General features: G+C 37.1%; 2 protein-coding genes across 3 annotated transcripts; one reads left to right on the top strand and one right to left on the bottom strand.

The window, feature by feature from the left end:
* Positions 1–6,265: 6,265 nt before the first annotated feature.
* Positions 6,266–7,688, top strand: LOC112784730 (NAD(P)H-quinone oxidoreductase subunit O, chloroplastic). Of its 2 annotated transcripts, XM_025828028.3 has the most exons (6): positions 6,266–6,595; positions 6,696–6,751; positions 6,870–6,935; positions 7,010–7,051; positions 7,182–7,241; positions 7,423–7,688. In XM_025828028.3, the coding sequence occupies exons 1-6, from the start codon at positions 6,370–6,372 to the stop codon at positions 7,450–7,452; spliced, it is 480 nt and encodes a 159-aa protein (XP_025683813.1). In that variant the 5' UTR covers positions 6,266–6,369; the 3' UTR covers positions 7,453–7,688. The 2 variants fall into 2 exon arrangements, 1 of the variants encoding a protein (XP_025683813.1); XR_003816619.2 differs by lacking the exon at positions 7,010–7,051 and having other exon boundaries at positions 6,318–6,595; positions 7,112–7,241.
* A 36-nt stretch (positions 7,689–7,724) lies between these two features.
* Positions 7,725–10,164, bottom strand: LOC112784729 (uncharacterized). The gene is made up of 2 exons (XM_025828027.3): positions 9,640–10,164; positions 7,725–9,520 (listed from the first exon to the last, which is right to left on the bottom strand). Exons 1-2 carry the CDS (start codon positions 9,941–9,943, stop codon positions 7,929–7,931), a joined length of 1,896 nt encoding a protein of 631 aa, XP_025683812.1. The 5' UTR covers positions 9,944–10,164; the 3' UTR covers positions 7,725–7,928.
* Positions 10,165–20,258: the final 10,094 nt, after the last annotated feature.

Here is a 20,258-nt window from a genome sequence, read left to right as displayed (position 1 = left end):
AGTACATATATATACATCACTGTACAACAAAACTATACAACAACACTATCCAGTAACCCCTCCGCTTTAAGAGTCCAGACGCCTAACGAGATGGCTCCCGACCTGCATCTGAAAAACAACAACATAGTATGGAATGAGAACCGGAGGTTCTCAGTATGGTAAAGGTGCCACACACATAATATATAAGGTCCTGGGAATGCCAGAGGCAATCCTAGAACGCCGACACTCAGATTGTAGAGCTTAAAGTATTAAACAGAAGCCATAAAAGACGGTTTCCTAAAAATATTTAATCCTAACTTAACTTAACCTTAAATCTAAGTCCTATACTGCCATTCCTCCATACCTCCAATTCCATCATGCATTTTCACAGACAAATAAACAGATAAAGGCAAACACAAGAAAGTTACAACTACTGCAGGTAACAAATACACATTTAGCATGGCAAATACAGATAGGCACACCCAATTAGAGCACAAGCAAGTAATTCAAGTAATATGCATATGATGCATGCCTGTCCTATGGCTGATGAGGCTCATCTGTCGGTTATCCAGCCAACCCGACAAGTCTGAATTGTCCTTAGACTGTCCCCCGACGTGCATCCCCAAGAGTCTATGCATAGATTTTTCTCAAATAATCAATATTGCTCAATGGGGGTAACATTCCCGGGAATTTATATAGTGCCCGGTCACACTTACGTCGTAGGGTCAACAGAGTATCGAGTTTTCAACCTGGTACACGTGGTGGCAAGCCACGGCACTTAATCCAGGGAATCTCGTATCTCAGATTATTCAAATTCATAAGCCATATAAATAATTCAATTATAATTCCTCAACATCCACATCATTCTCAATTGCATCTCATTCATCATCATACATTAAACATATTCGATCCTTATCCTTCATTATCACACCTCCCATTCCGTCCATCAATAGTTTCAATTCAAAACATAATTCATTCTTTTCTAAGAATCAAACTTCAAACTTAAAACATACTCACTTTCTTAATAACTCAAAATCAAACCATATAACATTTAAATCTAAATTTCTTTTAAATAATCATCTAAACAAAATCTCTAATTTTTATAAAATTTCGGCAGCATCTCCTCTAAAACTCGAACTTTGCCACCCTTTTCGGGTCCAAACCTGCTTTCTTTTCAATTCAACATACTCTTCCTCATCATCATAACAATCACCACAATAAATCTACTTCAAATCAACAATTAAACTCATACAATATTCAAATCCAACAACCAAAATTCAACTAAGAATCATAGTTCACAAATCCTAGGCTTTTAACACAAATACCTCAAATCAATAATTCACCAAATCGTTAGTTAATAACTAATTATCCAATAAACTTCAACCAAATATATATATTCATCGACAAATTACTAAACATTAAGCATACACCTGCATTCCAACTTATCCTATGGTCATCTAGCCTAAGTTTTCACAGAACATTATATATTAAATGCAAGAAACCTAAACCATACCTTGGCCGATTTCCACGTAACGACCAAAGCTATTTATTCAGAACCAAAACAGCCCCTCAAAACTCAACTAATCTGCTTCCTCCAAGTTCCAGTATTCACAATTTCAAGCTCCAATTATTTATTTTCAACCTAATACACATTCATAACACATATATACCCAATTTAATACTCAAAGCTCAAATTCAATGAAAATAAAATAGAATTATCATATCCTCACCTTACCCAAGCTTCACATAAGCAAGAGTGAACGTTTCTCTCAAGCTAATTGGATCCTAAAACATCAGAAATAAAAGAAATTCAATATTCCCACTTAAAATTCGAAAATTGGGGGAAGATGAAGCTGAGAGTGATTAAACAAGTTACCTATGAAATTGTTCCGGTAGAAATGTAGAGCTCGACGCGGTGAACGCGTGGCCGCAAACGGTGCGGCAATCGGAGCTCGAACGGAGGAGTTACGGGATTTGGAATGTAACGTGAGGGTTACGGGATTTTTTCTCGTTCTTCCCTCCCCTGGAAGCTGAAAGCTTCGTTTCTGTTGGAATGAAGGGGATGAAGGGCTTGGGTTCATTTAATAGGGCTGGTCCGGTTGAACCGATAACCCGGTTCGGGTCCGGTTCAACCGGTTCGGTCCTTTCGGTCCATTTTTGGACCGTTTTCTTCAAAATTGGTGTCAAAATTCTCGTTTCGATGAGCTCTACCCTATTTTGATATAATATTCGCATTTCTAATCCTCCTTATTAAAAAATAATTTATTAACTAATTATCTACTAATTTAACCGGGGTTTACAAAACACAACTAGGATACAGATACAGCAGGTAACAAATATAGCAAGTAAGCATAATAATCACATAAGCAAGCCCAATTAATGCACAATCAAACAAAACACACATATGCATATGAAGTATGCCTGTTCTATGGCTGATGAGTCTCATCTGTCGGTTATAAAGTCAAACTCGACATGTCCGGTAGCTAACTCTGGACATAACACCAAACACGGAGCAAGTGGGACATCGCCGCAACCTTTGCATCTTATCCGGGTATCCAGAGTAGGGGGCAACTTCACCCTTTTCTCTTACCCAGGTGGTGTTACAGTTCTCAACCCGGAGCAAGCGGCGATAAAACTCAACCCTTGCATCTTACCCGAAGTCTCGAACTCTTATCCGGAGTAAGTGGATAACTCCACTACATCTTACCCGGCTTTACTGACTCTTACCTGGAGCAAGTGGATAATACCATTACATCTTACTCGAAGTCTCAACTTATACCCGAATCGAGTGGACAACGCCACCGCCTCTTATCCGGTCACACATATCTCATTATCATTATAATTCATTCACATTCATTCAACAATTAGACTTAAAAATCAATTATCATCATCCTTCATTGTTTATCATCACACCTCCCATTTTGTTCAACAATAATTCATACTCAAAACACAATTCATTCTTTTCCAAATAAAGAAAACTTAAAACGTAATCCTTTTCTTAATAACTCAAAATCAAATTATAAAATTCTTAAAAGTCCAAGTCTTTCTAAATAACTACTTCAAACGAAGCTTCTTATTTTCATAAAAATTTCGACATCATCTCTTCTAAAATTTGGACTTTTGCCACCCCTCAAGGGTCCCAACTACCAAACCAAACACCTCTCGGTCATTCAAATCATTTCCAGTATCAAATTATTTCAAAATCAAACCAAATCCAATATTAAATCTTTTGCAAAAATCAACCCACTCCAATAGCAAGCCATTTATGAAATTGAATCACACTTCATATACCATATACACAATCCATCAATAACTCATTCAGTTCATTCCTATCTTAAGGTCTTCTAGCCTTAGTTTTCACGTGACATTAAACATTAACTACGAGAAACCAAAACAATACCTTGGCTGATTCCTCCCTAAGCTCGGAACACCAAAATCTTCTCCACCTCAAGCTCCAATTCCTCCAATTCTCAATTCAATAAGCTCAAACCCACATCACTTACTCCGCTTCACCAACTTGACTTCAACCAATTACCAATTTTAATCTAATATCACATGTTATCACTATAATCAACATAGAATTCACTAAATTGGAAATTCACCAAGAAATAGGAGTTTCTTACCTTTTCCACGGTTCAAATGAACAAGACACAACAATTTCTGCTAGCTAATTCAATCCTAAAACATCAAAATCACAAAATTCTCAATTCCAAACTCCATATATATTCGAAACTGAAGAGGAAAAATTTGGGTGAGAAAGATTGAATTTCTTACCAAATTGGTTAGTGGGCTTTGTAGAGAATTTTGAGACGAACACGTGGCTGCTGATGGCTCATCAATCGGAGCTTCAGATTGAAAGTTATGGACGATTGAATTTCGAAGGTGAGGGTTATGAGTTTTAACGCGATTTTCTCTCTTCCTGCGTGAATTCCCTTTGCTTTGAGGGAAAAGTGGCTGAAGTCACTTAAAAGAAGTGAATGAGCTGGGCTTTAGGTCCAGTTTGGATCCGGTTCGACCGGTTTAGTCCATTGATCCAGTTTTGGACCAAAATCTTTAAAATTAGTGTTAAAATTCGTATTTTAATTATTTCTACTTTTTTAAACTATAAAATTTAATTTTCTAATATTTTTAAATAATTTTTAATCTATTAGATAATTATTTATTAATTTTTCAGAGTTTACAAGAAACATCAAAGACAATAATGTCAATATAAATTTGAGTTTTGAATTATTAAAAAAAAAGAGAAAAGAATAAAACAGTGTCTTCACACAGATGGTGATAAGATATATATTCTTTTCGGTATTTACTCACATACATATGAGAGTGTACAAAAGTACAAGAGAAAGAAAGATAATGAAATATGTGAGTTTTTTTTTTTTTTTTTTTTGAGAATAAAGCTTACCTTATACTATGTACATATGCATCTGGAGTTAATACTCAATTTGGTCTTTGAAATTTTACACGAGTGTCAATTTAGTCTCTAAAATTTCAATTGCCTCTATTTAGTTCTCAAATTTTGCAAACGTAACTCTTGTTAGTCCTTGAACAATTTTCAATGTATAAATGTTAACGGAACACTGGTATGGACAGTCAGATGCCATACTGGATTCTGTAAAATAATGTTATTTTACTTGATACTCAAATAGTCCAAAAATAACATTGTAAATGGTGTTTATTAAAACTTTTTCTCCCAAAACAAGTGATGCGACATTGTTTTTTGGCTATTTGAGCGCCAAAACAAAAAAAAAAGTGTCATTTTATAATTCTAGCATAGCATCTGATTGTCTATGTAAGTGCTTCATTAATGTTTGTGTGTCGAAAATTATCTCAAAGACTAGTGTGAGTCACGTTTATAAAATTTAAAGACTAAATATAGACAATTAAATTTTCAAGGACTAAATTAAAACTCACATACAAGTTCAAAGACCAAATTGAGTTTTTGAATGTAAACCTTTCTCTCTTGACACATTTTATAAAGGTTTAATTACTCAACCGTTCTCTATAATTTCACCGAATTTTCAGTTAGCATTCTATATTTTTTTTTTTCAATTGTATCCTTATACCGTATTAAATTTTGTAATTAAATCCTTATTAACAGTAAATGTTAAAATATGTTTATGTGTAGTATAAATTATCAATTTACTCATACTCTTCATATATGATAACCATCTTTTTGGACAAGATTCACTTCTCCTATCCTCTACTTTCTCTACCAACAAGCTCTCCTGTTCTTTCTCACCATATATGAAGCAAAATTTTTTTTATAATTAACATAAATCCAAAGCTAGAATTTTTGCCTAATCAAATTTTAGCATCATCGAAAATAAGATTTTTGCCATAGCATAATCAGTTAATTATAAGCAGAACACATAATCAAAACTCATAATAAGAATTTGTTAGCACAACTAAATTTTTTTTAGTATGATTAGTAACTAGAAATAGAACCACTTCGGGAGCAGAAGCAGAAGCAAAACCAGAATCAAGCGAAGTAGAAACAGAACGCATAGAAGCAAAAACAGAATGCACTAGAAGTAAGGAGAACCAGTCCAGAACCCAAAGGCAACAAGCAACGGAGAACGGAGGTTGAATCTCTCTCTCTCTCTCTCTCTCTCTCTCTCTCTCTCTCTCTCTCTCTCTCTCTCTCTCTCTCTCTCTCTCTCTGTGCGACGACCATGGCACCAACGGAGAACAATCGGCGAAGCTAGAGGTGAGGCAATTTGAACGCGAGGCAAGAAAAATTGGATGCCACGTAGGAGGCAGCGATGAGCTGGAGGCAAGGCGATTTGAATGCGAGGTGAGAGGAATTGGATGCGAGGTAAAGGAAGCAGTAGCGAGCTAGAGCGAGACGAGAGAAGCTAGACGCGAGGTAAATGAGGATGGAAAAGAGCAAGATGCTGGAGGCGAGAAGGAAAAAGGATTTATTGAGGATATTTTTGGAATTTAAAAAGTAAAGAGTATCGTCATTGAGGTTTTTTAGCTTTATGTATAGTATATTTGATTTGGTTAACAGAATATTTCGTTAATTTTAACACTTTTATTATAATAGAGACTTAATTACACAATTTAATATATTATAAGAATTCACTTGAAAAAAATATAAAAACTTAATTAAAAATTTGATAAAATTATAAAAATAAAAAAGAATTAAACATTTTATTATAAATGGATATATTAAAATTCACCTACTACTAGAAGCAAGCATGAACAGAGGGTGAGTTGAAAATTCTCTTGTCTGGTCAAAAAGTCAAAATAATTCATAAATGGACACATGGCGTGTTGTGATTTGTTTCATTTGCCACGTCACGAATGGTGCCCTTTGTTAGGCTTTTCTCTTATCTCTTGCATGTAATGTGAGACACATGGGCACACCTTGTACCTTGTCTCTCTGAGATGATGATGGCGTTCTCTCTCTGCCACACCTCTTCTTTCTTCATCGTTCACCGCTTCCCACAACAAACTTTGATAAGAACAAGACGAATTCATTTCCAATTGATTCGTGCAGTGCAATCAGGGGAATCAGAAACTGAAAAGTCTGCACAGAAAAAGACTGAAGAATCACCATCTTCAACTGCTGCTGCTTCTCCTCCTCCTAGACCAAAGAAACCCGTCTATTCTAGTAAGCCAAACAAAACAACCCATTCAACAAGTTTTTTCTTTATTCTTTTTCTAAAGCTCTGTTTTGCCATTGATGTTCATTTTATCTTTGCTGTGGCCAGTGAAGAAGGGCCAGATTGTGAGAGTGGACAAAGAAAAATATCTCAACAGCATCAATGTAAGAACCTCAACCATTTTGTTGTCCCTTTCTCCCATGTTTTTGGCTCGAGTTATAATGATTTATTTCCTTTGTTTTTTTAACTGATGAACATTGAGATTTGAGACTGGTGTTTCAGTATCTTTCTGTTGGGCATCCGCCATACTACAAAGGATTGGATTACATCTATGAAGACCGTGGGGAGGTGCGTAATAAACAGCAGAATGGTCAAATTTTGTTTTATTTAGGTGAATCTAACTGAAGAGGGGTGTGTTGTAGGTCCTGGATATGCGTATATTTGAAACAGGGGAGTATGCACTTGTAAGTGATCCTATATCAAACTCATTCTTACCCTTGTTAGTTTGTTTACATGAAATACAGAAGAAAGAAAAGAATAGAGAAATTGCAATACACAACGGAACTGATGAGAACTCCTAGTTAAAATTGACAGATTGCATGGGTAGGAATCCCCACTGCCCCGGCTTGGCTTCCAACAGACATGCTTATCAAGGTAAGGTTTTAATTGCTTCATGATGTTCTACTTCTTCGTAGATGATGACTTGCATCCCTGGTTTGGTATTCACTGTAAATCATAAATTCGCCATCTCTTTATATTGATATACGCTGCTTTTTACTTTTCATTTTAGCTACTTTCTAGATGACAAACTTAACCCACTCTTTTTCTCCTGCAGTCAGAGAAGCTCAATTATGAGAGGCTATGATCTGCAGTTTGGTACAGATATATGCTAAATATTTAGATCAGTAAAATTTCATTTTCCGGTGTTGTAAGAAAGTATGATTAAAGAAGCCTGGCTTGAAATACCAAATGAATTCTGTCTCATCTATAGTCTAGATTCAACATTTCAAAAGATCCAGAAGTTTTTGGAGATCACCATCGCTGATTCATTGTATATGTGCCTCGTTATAATTAATAAATAAAGGTTATAGACTTATAGTATAGCTCTGATGCACAGCAATAGAAATCATCAGAAAATGGAACAGAAATGGAAACCAATATCTTCATTTGCAAATGTAGGTATAGAAGCAGTATACCAATGTTCGTAAATTCAAATACAGAAAAAACACTGTCATCTACCAATATGGAAAAGTTTATTGGCAAACCATAGTTAAAAGAATAGCTCAGTGCATTGGCATCTATCAATATGGAAATTGGCAAACCATAGTTAAAAGAATAAAACTAAAAAATTCCTCTCTTGGCACGTTTATTGGAATTCATAAGTTTCACCAATGATGGAAGAGGTTCAGGCACGGGAACATTCATACGCCTGTACAACTTTCTTACACTATCACTCATGCCTGAAGGTCTAATATTTAAATAAGAGCGACTATTATTAACTCTTATTTCCTGAACCTCAGATTGCTGATCCTCAGATTGCTGATACTTAACTTGATGTAAATCTATTATTTCCTGAACCTCAGATTCCTGATCATCAGATTGCTGATACTTAACTTGATGCAAATCTATTATTTCCTGAACCTCAGATTCCTGATCCCCAGATTGCTGATACTTAACTTGATGTAAATCTATTATTTCCTGAACCTCAGATTCCTGATCATCAGATTGCTGATACTTAACTTGATGTAAATCTCTTATTTCCTGATCCTCAGATGGCTTATACTTAACTTGACGTAAATCTTTTCTTTCCGGTGATCTCTCCAATTTCGCCTCAGCATCCTTCCCGCCATCCAGGACTTCTTTTCCTGCATTGCTTGAAATTGCTTGCGTGGGGACATTAGTAGGTAAGCTATTACACCCTACCCGTGAAAAGCTCGAATCTTGAAGACTCAGCCTTGCTCTTCCAAATAACGTGACAGGCAATTTTTGAGCAGGAAGAGACACAAGTTTTATAGTGTCTGTGCGCTGTTTCACTGGTGATTCAATTCGAGCAAAAGGCTGAGGTGTCTCTTCAACCACCGGAGAACAGCTCACAGATTTCATGAATGCATCAGCATCATCAGAAGCTTCCACATTTATATCAAGAAGCTTCCATATGGAGCTACTGAGAGCAGCTTTAGACTTAAAACAGTGTTTCTTGACATAATCCAGCTCCATAGCCCTACAGGTGGGAGTTGTCGAAACAACCCATTTAGGTGCAAGAAGTTGTAGTGCCCATTCCAATTCTTCCTTGGACGAGTGCATTGAATAGCAGACATGCCAAACACCAAACTGATCAACAACTGCTTCGCTAATCCTCCTTTTCCTAGCATTTTCAATGTCAGAGAACCCTTCTTCAATGGCATACCACTGCGAAGAAGGGCGGACAAATAGTGGTTCAGGCTGAGGAGCAGCCTTGGCCTCTAACAGCTTTGCTTTAGCTCTCTCATACAGCCCCGGGGATCCATCGAACAAATGGAAACGACACAATCGATCTTCACACAGTATTTCAGGCGCAGTAAGTTCTAAATTCTTGAAACAATCCGGATTTTCAGCTCTATCAACATAAATCTTGCTTCCAAATGTTTTGGAAACACTAAGAAGTATCTCTTCCTGACCAAGCATGTCACATATCAAATACACCGTCAATGCATCAGGATGCTTCCATATACAATTAACAACCTGCTGAACAGCAGAATTCTTGCTAGGCATCGCCTGAGAGAAGCTACCGAATGTACAATCCAAGAAGACACAATCAAGCGCGCAAGGCGGCGGTTTCCCTTTCTTCCCAACATACTTAGCAGGCAAGTTCCGTACACATTCAGGGGTCAGCCTGCAGTCCCCTGTGTGTAGAATATTTCCAAATTTGCCCTCAAACAGGAGCATCACAGCTCCTATACAACACAAACAAAACATGAAACTGAATTAATCTGATACTAATTTGAATCCATACCAGGAGCATAGCCATAGGGTGAATAAGAAATCGAAAAACGTTTGAGTTGAAATTACTTACCAGGGCAGTGATTGGCGTCGAAAGCAGTGACAGTGAAGGGGCCAGAAGGGTCGTCGAGGGTCAAGGATTGACCTACCTCGATGGTAAAGAAGGAGGCAGCATGTGGCTGAAGGTGCGGGAAGTGGCGGAGGAGGAGGTTTTTGGTGAGAAGAGTGGAGTAAATAGGGAAGGAGAAGTAGGAAGAGATGCCGGAAGAATGGTCCCTGTGGGCGTGGCTCAAGAAATGGTGCCTCTTGGAGGCCATGGATGAGGAACTCCACGTGTCCACCGAGAATGGAAGCCCTCGCGGCATCTCGATCGGCATCTTCTTGATCTCCTATTAACGATAATGTACATCATCCACTCATTTCAAACTCTTATAATTGCTTATGGATCGTGAATCGGTGAAAAACGTATCCAAACAAATACGAATTCGAAAATTTGGTGTGTAGATCTGGGGAAAACCCTAACTAGAATCCTCAGAGATGCGAAGCTTTTAGGAGCAGCGCGGTACAAAATGCTTCGTTCAAAATCAGGAGGCTTCCCGCGGAATCTTCACAATAAATATTGAATAAATAAATAATAAATAATAATAATTTTCTTTTTATTTTTGGTCAGATAATAGTTTTGGTTCAGGCTAAGGTAATAAAATTATAAAACCATGAAGTGAGAATTTAATTAGTACTAAACACACCATGAAAATTAATTACTAAATTAGTTATTATATATTTATATATAAATATATATAATTTAATTTATTTTTAATATATATTTTATATAAATAGTTGCTTTTTTATTTTGTAGATGATTTTTAGTATAAATCTAGTATGATTATTTGTTTATATAGCAATTAATGACAACTAGCTTAACTTGTTTTTGTGATATATAGTATGGTCTTTTTTTGTTAATTACTTAAATTGAATTTTAATTTAAACGGTTTAATTAGTGATTTATTAGTTGAATCATTGATTGAATGATGCAATATCTTAACCAATTTAATTATCAAATTGAGTCTGATAACTAATGATTAATTCAAAAAAAAAAAAAAAAAGATTCTCCAAAATGAGAAAAACTGTAAAATAATAAAATAAGAGATTAATCATCATAAAATTTATAATTTTAATCATGTATGAGTCTCACTAGTTTGATTTAAAGGTAATTAGGCTCTCATTTTTTTACTTATTAATTTTTTTCACTTTAAAAACTCTTGATCTAATCAAAATAATTAAATTTTATTTTAATAATTTTCCTTTTCTTTTCATTTATTTTTTGTCCTTGATAGTCATTGTTTCTATCGGTATCTTTTAGATCTTTGGCATTTGAGTTGGACTAAAATAAAATTATTTGGTTAGTTATGAATCGAACTCAACTATAATACTGACTTTAAAGTAAGACCCAACTTGATCGGACCATTTTACACAAAATTCTAATTAATATTACATTACATCGTAATTAATGTTATAATAATTAATTGTGAATATCTTTTTTGCTAATTATGAACTTTCATGAATCGTTTTTTGGGTTTACATTGCTTCTAAAAGATACACATCATAACATATACGTTTCATTTGGTTTGTGTATGTCTTGGAGATAGATAGAGATATAGACACTAGAAACATAATTACGAGATATAATTTTAAAAGAGTAAACTATTCTTTTTATTTACGAAAGTTTTAAATGCTAATAAATTTACTCACAAAAAAAAGAAATTATCATTTGTATCCATAAAATATGAGTTTTATATAACAAAATTATTCAAATACTAAAAAATTATTTAAAATCTCAAATTATCCTTCTCCTAACCCTAATTTCAACCCCCTTCTTCCAAATCTCATCCCTTCCTTTATTCTTTTTAGAAATTTCACCACCTCCTTCACCAACACCACCATCATCTCTACTCCCACCAACCCTCAACCTCACCTTTCTCTTTCTTCACAGCCATAAACAACAACGATAATGATGATCCTTTGCTTCTTGCAACCTTTGCTTCCTGCAACTGCTAATCTGCTCTACGCCTTGTGTTCTTCTCCTCTTCCATCACAAACACGCCGCCACTCATTCCTCTTCTCAATCACCTCCATTTCGATGACCACCACTCTTTCACTATCTCTTACCTCACCACTAAGTGCGGTTTCTTCCATAAAAACGCTCTCAGAGCACACAAGCGCGTTCTCTTTGACACCCCACCAAGCCAGATTTCGTCATCTCTTCTTCAAAGCCCATGGTTTCTCACTCTCCCAAATCACCATCATGTGCAAGATTCCTGTGTTACTCACATGCGATCCTACCAAAGCGATCTTGCCAAAGTTTCAATTTTTAGCATCCAAAGGTGCTTCTCCTTCTGACATTGTATTGAACGTGATGGAGGAAGTGTGGTGATGGTAATGGCAGTAATAGAGTGTTGATAGAATTTGGGATTGGAGAAGTGATGATGAGAAGTAAAATTAAAAGTTAGAGTGAAGTTGTTGTAGTTTATGGCTGTGACAGTGGAGAAGAAGGAAGATGAGGCTGATGATTGGTGACGGTGGTGGTGATGATGGTGTTGGTGAAGGAGGTGGCAAAATTGATGAAAAGAATAAAGAGAGAGTTGAAATTTGTGAGGGGGTATTGGGATTAGGGTTAGGAAAATGGTAATTTGGGATTTTTAGGTTATTTTTCAACGTTTGGATAATTTTATCATATAGAATCCATCTTTTATGGGTACAAATGGTAATTTCTTTTTTTTATGGCTAGATTTGTCAGCGTTTAGAACTTTCATGGATAGAAATGGTAGTTTACTCATTTTAAAATTTTAACTTATTTAGTAACTAATTAAATGTCAAAACTTACATACCATAATTTTATTAAAATATAAATATTATCCTTATTACAAACTACTACAATAATTTCTTAGCCAACATCTCAACTAAACCATCACTATTAAAATCTCTTAACCTAATAAAAAATTTAATCCAACAAACCAACAATATCACTTTAACAAAAATTTTAAATAAAATCTAAATAAATAAAAAATTAGAAATAAAAAAATAAAGAACTAAAAGAGTCATGAGACGGAAGAGACATAGAGGAAGAGGACAACACAGAAGACAAGCAAAGACAGAATAAAGTCTGCAATAGAGATGTAGACAGTGAGGGATGGAGAGAGAGAAAGGCGAAAATAGATGTTCATGATATTAGGCTGTGTTTGGTTATTGTCTCAAAAAAATAGAGACATAGACACAAAGACACAGAGATATATGAACACAAATACACACAAATTTTTTAACAAATTTGGTGTTAATGGTCATAATACACAAGACGCATCTAACTAATTCAAAAGTCAAATTTATCCTCAAATCAGAACAATCTCAACACCACCACCACTATCACCACCACCATCATCACCAATTTCTACCACCACTATTATCACTACTGATTTTTCAATCTTATTTCGAATAAATAAAATTAACAACTCTAATTCAAATATCACTTAAACAATTCAAATTAAAAAAGAAAAAAAATAAAAAAAAAGGCAGAAACAGATCTAAGATGAGGGAGGGTGAGAGTTTGTTGACACACTGGAGGAGAGGGAAATGATGGGAAAAATGAAGGTGATGGCGAAGGGTGATGCGGAGGCAAACAACAGTGTTGGACGACCTTCTTCGTGATCGCGGTTATTGCGCGTTCGCAGAGGCAACCTTCTTCGTGTTTGCGGTAGTGCCAAAGAGGAGAGAATGAGAAAAAGAGATCCAGAGAAAGAGCGAGAGTCATCGATTTTGGAGAGGATAAACACAAAGTATTTTGGAAGCATAGCTATTTGATGGATCTGGTATGGTGGAGGATCAGGATGAAAGAGATTTGGAGGGGAAGAGTTAAGATGCAGTAGGAATAGAAGTTAGTAAAAGGAGAAGAGAAAAAAGAGCGTTAACTGAGTTGGGTAATTTTGAAATTTTGATCTGTGTCTCTTCATTTTAGCCAGATACAAAATACATGTTCTCTGTGGGTAGTTATGTGTAATCGTGTCTCTCTTGAATTTGTGTCTTACAAAACAAACAGTACACATGTGTTGTTGTGTGCATGTCTCTCATATACACGGACACCATCCAAACGCAGTATTAAAGCCCGTTTGTCCGTGTCTTCCAAAAACACAGATACGGTAGTATGTATTTAGCATTTGGTTTGTGAGGTACAAAAATATAAGGAACACGGTTACAAAGAAAAATACACAAAATATATATTTTTCGCAGGATTTTTTTCTTTAATAAAATAAAAAAATTATTCAAGATTTTTGAGCTTTATTTTTCATAATACAATTTTTTTTTTGGTAATTAAGGCAAGTTTGCTGCACCCCGGCGAACTCTATGTAAATTATGAAGTTCGCCGTACCCCTGGCGAACTCTATAATTTATATAGAGTTTATGTAATACCCGGTCTAACCGAAATTAATTAAATAATAAGTTAAATAAGAGCGAATATGGTTGGAAGATTTGGCAATTGGAATTTGATAATTCAAATATGATATTTGGATTCAGTGAATTTTTCCGAGTCAGAAAACATAGTTTTCTGCGTAAAAGCGCGCAGTGGAATTTTGACTGGCAGTACCAGCTGAGATCTGTCTGGTACTACAGCTGAGGAAATTGATTATGGGTAAATAAGATTAATAAATGAGGAACTATAATTAGGGAAGGTAGAAATATTTAAAGTGCAATTTAGAGCGCTAATCTTAAAGGTTTTGGCCCAAAATTGGACCAATAGGCAAAAATAAGTGAACCGGGCCTAAGTGGGCCCAAGACCCAACATATATAAATATTAGTTATGAGTATTTCAGCTCATTTTGCCCTAAAGAAGGGGTGTTGGGCGCTGAAATTGGGAAGAGAGAAGAGAAGAGAGAAAACCTAACTCTCTTTGATCTTCAAACCACCATAACTTGAGCTACGGAGCTCCGATTGACGAGCCGTTTGTGGCCACGCGTCGATCTTCTCATCCTCTACAATTCTATCTAAGTTTTTTGGTGAGTATTCCATTCATCTCTGTCCAGTTTTCGAAATTCCCCACTGTTACACGTTTTTGGGTAATTAGTGTTGAAATCTTGTGATTTTGGGTGTTTAGGGATACTCCAACATGGATTCTAAGTGGGTTCTATCCCTACTTCATATGGGCTGAGGTAAGAAGTGCTCAAACCCTTGTGACTTGTCATTTTTATGAGCCCTAGGTTGATGTATGTATGTGATATTGGTTATGTTAGTGTATTTGGTGATGTTGGTGCACAATTGGGAGATTGGTATTGCTTGAGGAGCTTTGGTGAGGCTTGGAGCTAAGGTTGGTGAAGACTTCCAAAGAATAGGCTCAATTGGTTTGGCTACAAGAGGTACGGTTTAAGTTTCATTTAAGTACCGTGTGTTGTGATGAGAATTCCTAGGCTAGATACCCCTAGGATTAAGTTTGGATTGTGTAAATGGTTGGTGCTAATATGCATAGTTGGTATGTAATGTGAATTAATGATTTGGGTTGAGAATTGTGTGGCCTTGTATGCTTGGTGTATTGAGAATTTGATGTACTGGGTAATGAGTATTGATTTGTGGTTTATGCATTTAAATTATGATATTGGGCTGGAGGCCGTGGATTTTGGGCCGGAGGTCGAAAAAAGGTGAGAAAGGTAAGTTGATGTGTGCATTGTATGATGACACAAGTGATTGGATGAATTTCAGATAATGAATATATGAATGATTGGGTTGGTTATTGAATAATAAGGTTTGAGGAGTTGAGGTGTGGGATTTGGTAAATTTGGGTGCAATTATATAGATGAGGTATGTTTGGTTTTGGTTGAGATATATTATATGGTCATATATGTGATTATGATTATTGATGCCTTGATGGTATGATGATGCATTAGAGATATGTTTGTCGTGATATATGCTTGAGGAATGATTAAGGTTGATTTGTGGGTGAAGCCACATGATAGTGAGTACGATATTGATTATGTATAATGATGGTTGATTGGAAATAGTGTTGTTGAAATTTGGCATGAGAAAGAGTATATGATATGTAAATGTGTTTGAGTTTGAGAAAGTGTCAACGTGCGAGTTGAGGAGGCTTGATGTTGATTTTGGTATATTTTGATTGATTTCAAAGAAAAGGCTGAAATTGGCATGTTTTGATTGATTTTGAAAAGAGTTGAAATTGGCTTGTTTTGAAAATGGCACTTTGTGGTTTTGTATGGAAACATGGTTTTGGGGCATACTTTGACGGGACATAACTTGGACTACGGATCTCTGTTTTCTGCCAAATCTATTTAGAAATGAAATTGGATCCGGGATGTCCATGCCGTTCGAAGGACGGGTGAAAAACGATTTAAAATGAGAGAGTTATGTCCGTCGGAAGATTGGGGGTTGAATCTGTAAATTCTGCAGCTTTTAACTTAGAAAATTTTTAGCAGAACGACCCTACGCGCGTAGGCGCACCTGGCGCGTGCGCGCTGTTCTTCCAGAAAGCACCATCCACGCGTGCGCGTGGTGTGCGCGGGCGCGTCGATGCGCTGTACCAAATGCCCAGCTATTTTCCAGAGAGTTGTGCCAGGGTCATGCCAGTTTTGTGCCTGGGCGCAAGAGCACCCACGCGTACGCATGGCTGACGCTTGCGTGCCATTTGGATATTTTTCAACCCGCGCGTTCGCGCGTATGACGCTTGCGCGTCGATGAGTTTTTGGCCATCCACGCGTGCGCGTGGAGTGCGCGTACGCGTGGCCCTGTTTTCATGCCAAAGTTGATTTTTGAGTTTTTAAAGCCAAACCTCATACTTTTAAGCCTCCGATCTCACCCCTTATGTATCAAATCATTATGGTATGCCTAGCAATGAGGAAGGAGCTAGGGGATGTGGTAACTTGCGAGTGAAGCAAGGGAAAAGGTTATGATCAATGATGATCAGATATGATTATATGAGATATGGAGGATGGCGGTGGAAGTACCGTGTATGCCATGAGCCGAAGGGCTATATTTATTGATAAATGGTTGGTTCTTGATTGGACCATGACCCGGATGGCTGAGTTCTTGCCGGATACGGCGGAGCCATGTTGATAAATTGGCTAGTTCTGGATTGAACTGTGAGCCGAGTGGCTGAGTTATTGCCGAGTTACGGCAGAGCCATTAGGGATTATGGCTGAGTATAAAGGCATATATGATAAATTAACGAATATGATAAATGAATAATGATGAAAAATGTTGAATGTAAGCATGCTTGTGTTTTCTCTCTGGTTGTAAGGGTGACAGGGCACCGATACCCTCTAATGGCGACAGGGCGCAGATACCCTCTAATGGCGACAGGGCGCAGATACCCTCTAATGGTGACAGGGCACATATTCCCTCTAATGATATTAATACGCAACAGAGAAACTGTGCCCGGGTTAGCTACCGGACATGTCGGGTTGGCTTGATAACCGACAGATGATATCATCAGCCATAGGGCAGGCATTCATCATTTGCATATGTTTGAATTGTTTGGGTTTGCCTATTTGTTTTGGATTTCTACATTATATATGCTAAGTTACCTGATTATGTGCTACTTGTTCTACTTGTACCCTAATTGTGTATTACTTGCCTGTATTGCTTGTGTTTGTACAACTGAGAGGCCCCTCATGTTGGTGTCGGTGGAGGTTGAGGGCTGTTCTTGATGAGATGAATTGATGATGCGATTGTATGATGATGGTGATCATTAGTTGAGATGATTTGAGCTCCCTAGGTAGACGCAGTGATGTGGTTTCACTAGTTCCAGGGAGGGCATGATATATTGATATAGAATTGCTGAGACAGCACGACTGATGATGGCTTTGTTTATGATTCTGAAATCTGATTCGTGGGAGAGTCAGCGAGTTAGGAGTCATATGAGATGTGATCTAGATTTAGTATTCCCTTACGAAAGATGCCTATTTATAGATTAGTGAGAATCTAGGCTGGATACTTGGTGAAAAGGAGTTTAGGATGCTTGGTGAGTTTTTATTGCAGTGCATTGTATTTATTTGGCACTTTTACCGTACTGGAAACCCATGGGCCCGGGGTTCTCATTCCGTATATATCTCTTGTTTTTCACATACAGGTCCAGGTGCTCAGAAGTGAGTTGTGGGTCGTCTGAGAGACGGCGAAGATCTTTATTTCCTCTACTTTGTGTTTGATTAGAATCTCTCCACCTATGTTTTGAAAAGATTATATTATGTATTGAACTCTTTTGGAACTTGCCTATAGAGGCTCTTATGTTTCCTTTGGGAGAGATTAGGATATACTGTTGTCATCTACTTTCATACTGTACCCTAGCCGGCCTAAACTTCGCGAGTCGCGACTAGTGGCTATTTACTTATGTTATATATATCTATCTGTTATCTATCTCTTAATCTCCTCTACGCCTTGTCCGTATATCATTTTCGGCTTCACGGTTTATCTTTTGTTGTCGAAACGTGAGTGATACGTCTTCGCGATTTTATTTCTACTCTTTTCAGGCTTCTTGATTAATACTCTTTTCGAAATTACCTATATTTATATATTAAAAATCCACCTGAGAGTCGTACCACCGTAATATCATTGACTTATGACTCGAGCATAAGGATTTGAATATTAGGATGTTACAGTTTACGGCACCCCTGACGAACTATATAATTTATATAGAGTTTGCCACACTCCCGGTGAACTCTATGTTAGGTTTCCAGAATAAAAGCATGCATGTTGGAGAGCAGATCAGAAAGCCACAATTTCATTGTTCACCATAATTCTCACTGTTGACATTTTTTCTCTACAATGTCAAGGAATCCATTGTTAACCATTCATTACGATGGTGAAATAGTGTATGACGAAGAAGGTTCTATCGTTTAGACTGGGACAACCGACAATTACCTATATAATATCGGAAGTCAACAGTTTAACAGCTTTGAAGAATTTGATATTGCATTCCGTCAGGCAGTAAGAGGCAAAAAGGGTGAAAAAAATATACTACAGATATCCGACCGAAGTAGATGGTAGTTTGTTTTATAAAAAGTATATTACAGTTGTATTCTCTCTGTTACTAGTATATTTATCAGACCATGGTTGTGAGAAATATTTCTATTGTTTTGAATTAGGTACCGTTTGTGCGACGACGAGGACGTACGGCTTATAAGGTCGTGGCACAACCGATGGACAAATGTTCATCTATTGGAATTATTTGTGTTTTTCATTGAGTTGGGTGGCCGAGGATCATCTACAGATACTGTCGATGATAGTTCGTTGAGTGGAGCTGTTAGACGAACTATCAGAAGGATGATGGTGGATCTAAATTTGCCACCTGAGGGTAGCCAGGAGGGGTATAATGTTGAAGTTCATAATGTTGACTTAATGGATGACGATGTTGAAAGTCATGATGGTTCTGCTATCAGAGATCCAATGATGGATCAGTATGAAGTTAACCCCGATTATGGAGACGATGCTGATGAATAACCACCCAAAATTCCTGATGAGGGTGACGAGAAAGAAGAGATGAGCTACTACGGTGACACACAAATTGCTCTGACACAGCCTGCCATTTCTCGACCATATGACTGGCCGAATCATTTCATAAGGTTAAATCTCGATGCAATGACCTCGGATTGGTTGTTTACCCAGGGAGGCCCTGAAGAGGATCTAAGCAACGAGTTTGAGATTGGACAATAATTTAAGAACAAGGAAGAAGCCATGTTGGCAGTTAAGCAGTACAGCATCAGGAGGGCTGCGGAGTACAAAAAAATAGAGAGTGACCAGTTGAGGTACAATGCACAATGTATCCAGTTCGGACCCAGTTGTAATTGGAGCATACTCATATCATATCGCCGAAAGCAAGAAAAGTGAGAGGTTAGGAAATACATTGGTCCTCATACTTGCATGCAAACTTCGATAGGCAAGACCATCGTAGGTTGGATTCGAAGGTGATTACGCGACACATTTTTATGATGGTCAAAGCCGATCCAACAATCAGCATCAGGGTTCTCAAAGGAGGTGTAGAGAATTACTTTGGTTACAAGGCATCTTACAGAAAGGTTTGGCTTGCAAAATAGAGAGTCATTGCTAGAATATATGGCGATTAGGAGGAGTCATACAATGAGCTTCCTCGTTGGTTATTCACTGTGCAGATGTACTTGTGGGACTTAGGCCACGTCCTGCAGGGTGATAGTCATCTCCCCGCATGGTAGATGAAACGTGTGAGACTCAGGCCTCCACCTCTCTATCAATGTCGAGGCAAGCGGCCAATCATGCTCGAACTCGACTATATAGGCCACATACTCAAACCTGGCTCGTCTGAGATATGACCTAATCTGCTCCGGCGGCCGTGTCATCAAATTCTCGATGGTGCGTAAGATTCGAGGCGCCTACCAAACGAAAATAAAAAATTAAAAAAACAGGGACGGTGAACACATAAAATAACAAGTTCATTGTTTATTGATTACAATAAAATAAAAAATAGTGAAAAAAAGTGTACCACTCGATCAAGCCTGCCAGCAATGTGCTTAGCGTGATCCAATCTGTACATCTCATCCTCGTAACCCAATAACTGCTGCTCCATCTAAACACAATCTAGTAAAATGAAATCACACACACTGAACTCAGTTCTTTTTACGTTAATTAAATTATTAAAAAAATATTTAAATCCATAATAGCTTATAAACTTAC

The sequence above is a fragment of the Arachis hypogaea genome, chromosome 20 (assembly GCF_003086295.3).
Source record: "Arachis hypogaea cultivar Tifrunner chromosome 20, arahy.Tifrunner.gnm2.J5K5, whole genome shotgun sequence".
Taxonomy (NCBI): Eukaryota; Viridiplantae; Streptophyta; class Magnoliopsida; order Fabales; family Fabaceae; genus Arachis; species Arachis hypogaea.
The sequence above is the reverse complement of the archived record's forward strand: the minus strand, read 5'-3'. Positions and strand labels throughout refer to the sequence as shown.